At 45.9% G+C, this 255-nt stretch overlaps 1 protein-coding gene across 1 annotated transcript in view; it reads right to left on the reverse strand.

The window, feature by feature from the left end:
- The window catches only part of LOC119594755 (FACT complex subunit Ssrp1-like), a gene marked incomplete at its 3' end in the record, with an annotated part of 12,340 nt that overhangs the window by 1,425 nt on the left and 10,660 nt on the right, over positions 1–255 (reverse strand). Inside the window, 1 exon segment of the mRNA XM_037943847.1 lies at positions 6–175. Coding sequence (XP_037799775.1) covers positions 6–175 — 170 coding nt within the window.

Below are 255 nucleotides of genomic sequence, written 5' to 3' on the forward strand. Positions count from 1 at the left end.
CTCACTCCTCTGCCACATCACTTCCTTCCTCTCCTGGTGCGAAGTCCTCATCCTCACTGGATCCCTCATCGTCGTCGTCATCACGTTCCTTAGCCTCTTCACGAACACGTCGCATGTAGGGATCATTCTCATCTGCATCGCTGTCATCGAAGTCATCTTTCCTGCCACCCATTTCCTAATAAGGATTAAAAGAATTAGTATCTCTCCACTTTCCATATTTTAACAATTGATCAGGTTTCCTGTTTAACCCATTGG

The sequence above is a fragment of the Penaeus monodon genome, chromosome 34 (genome assembly GCF_015228065.2).
Source record: "Penaeus monodon isolate SGIC_2016 chromosome 34, NSTDA_Pmon_1, whole genome shotgun sequence".
NCBI lineage: Eukaryota > Metazoa > Arthropoda > Malacostraca > Decapoda > Penaeidae > Penaeus > Penaeus monodon.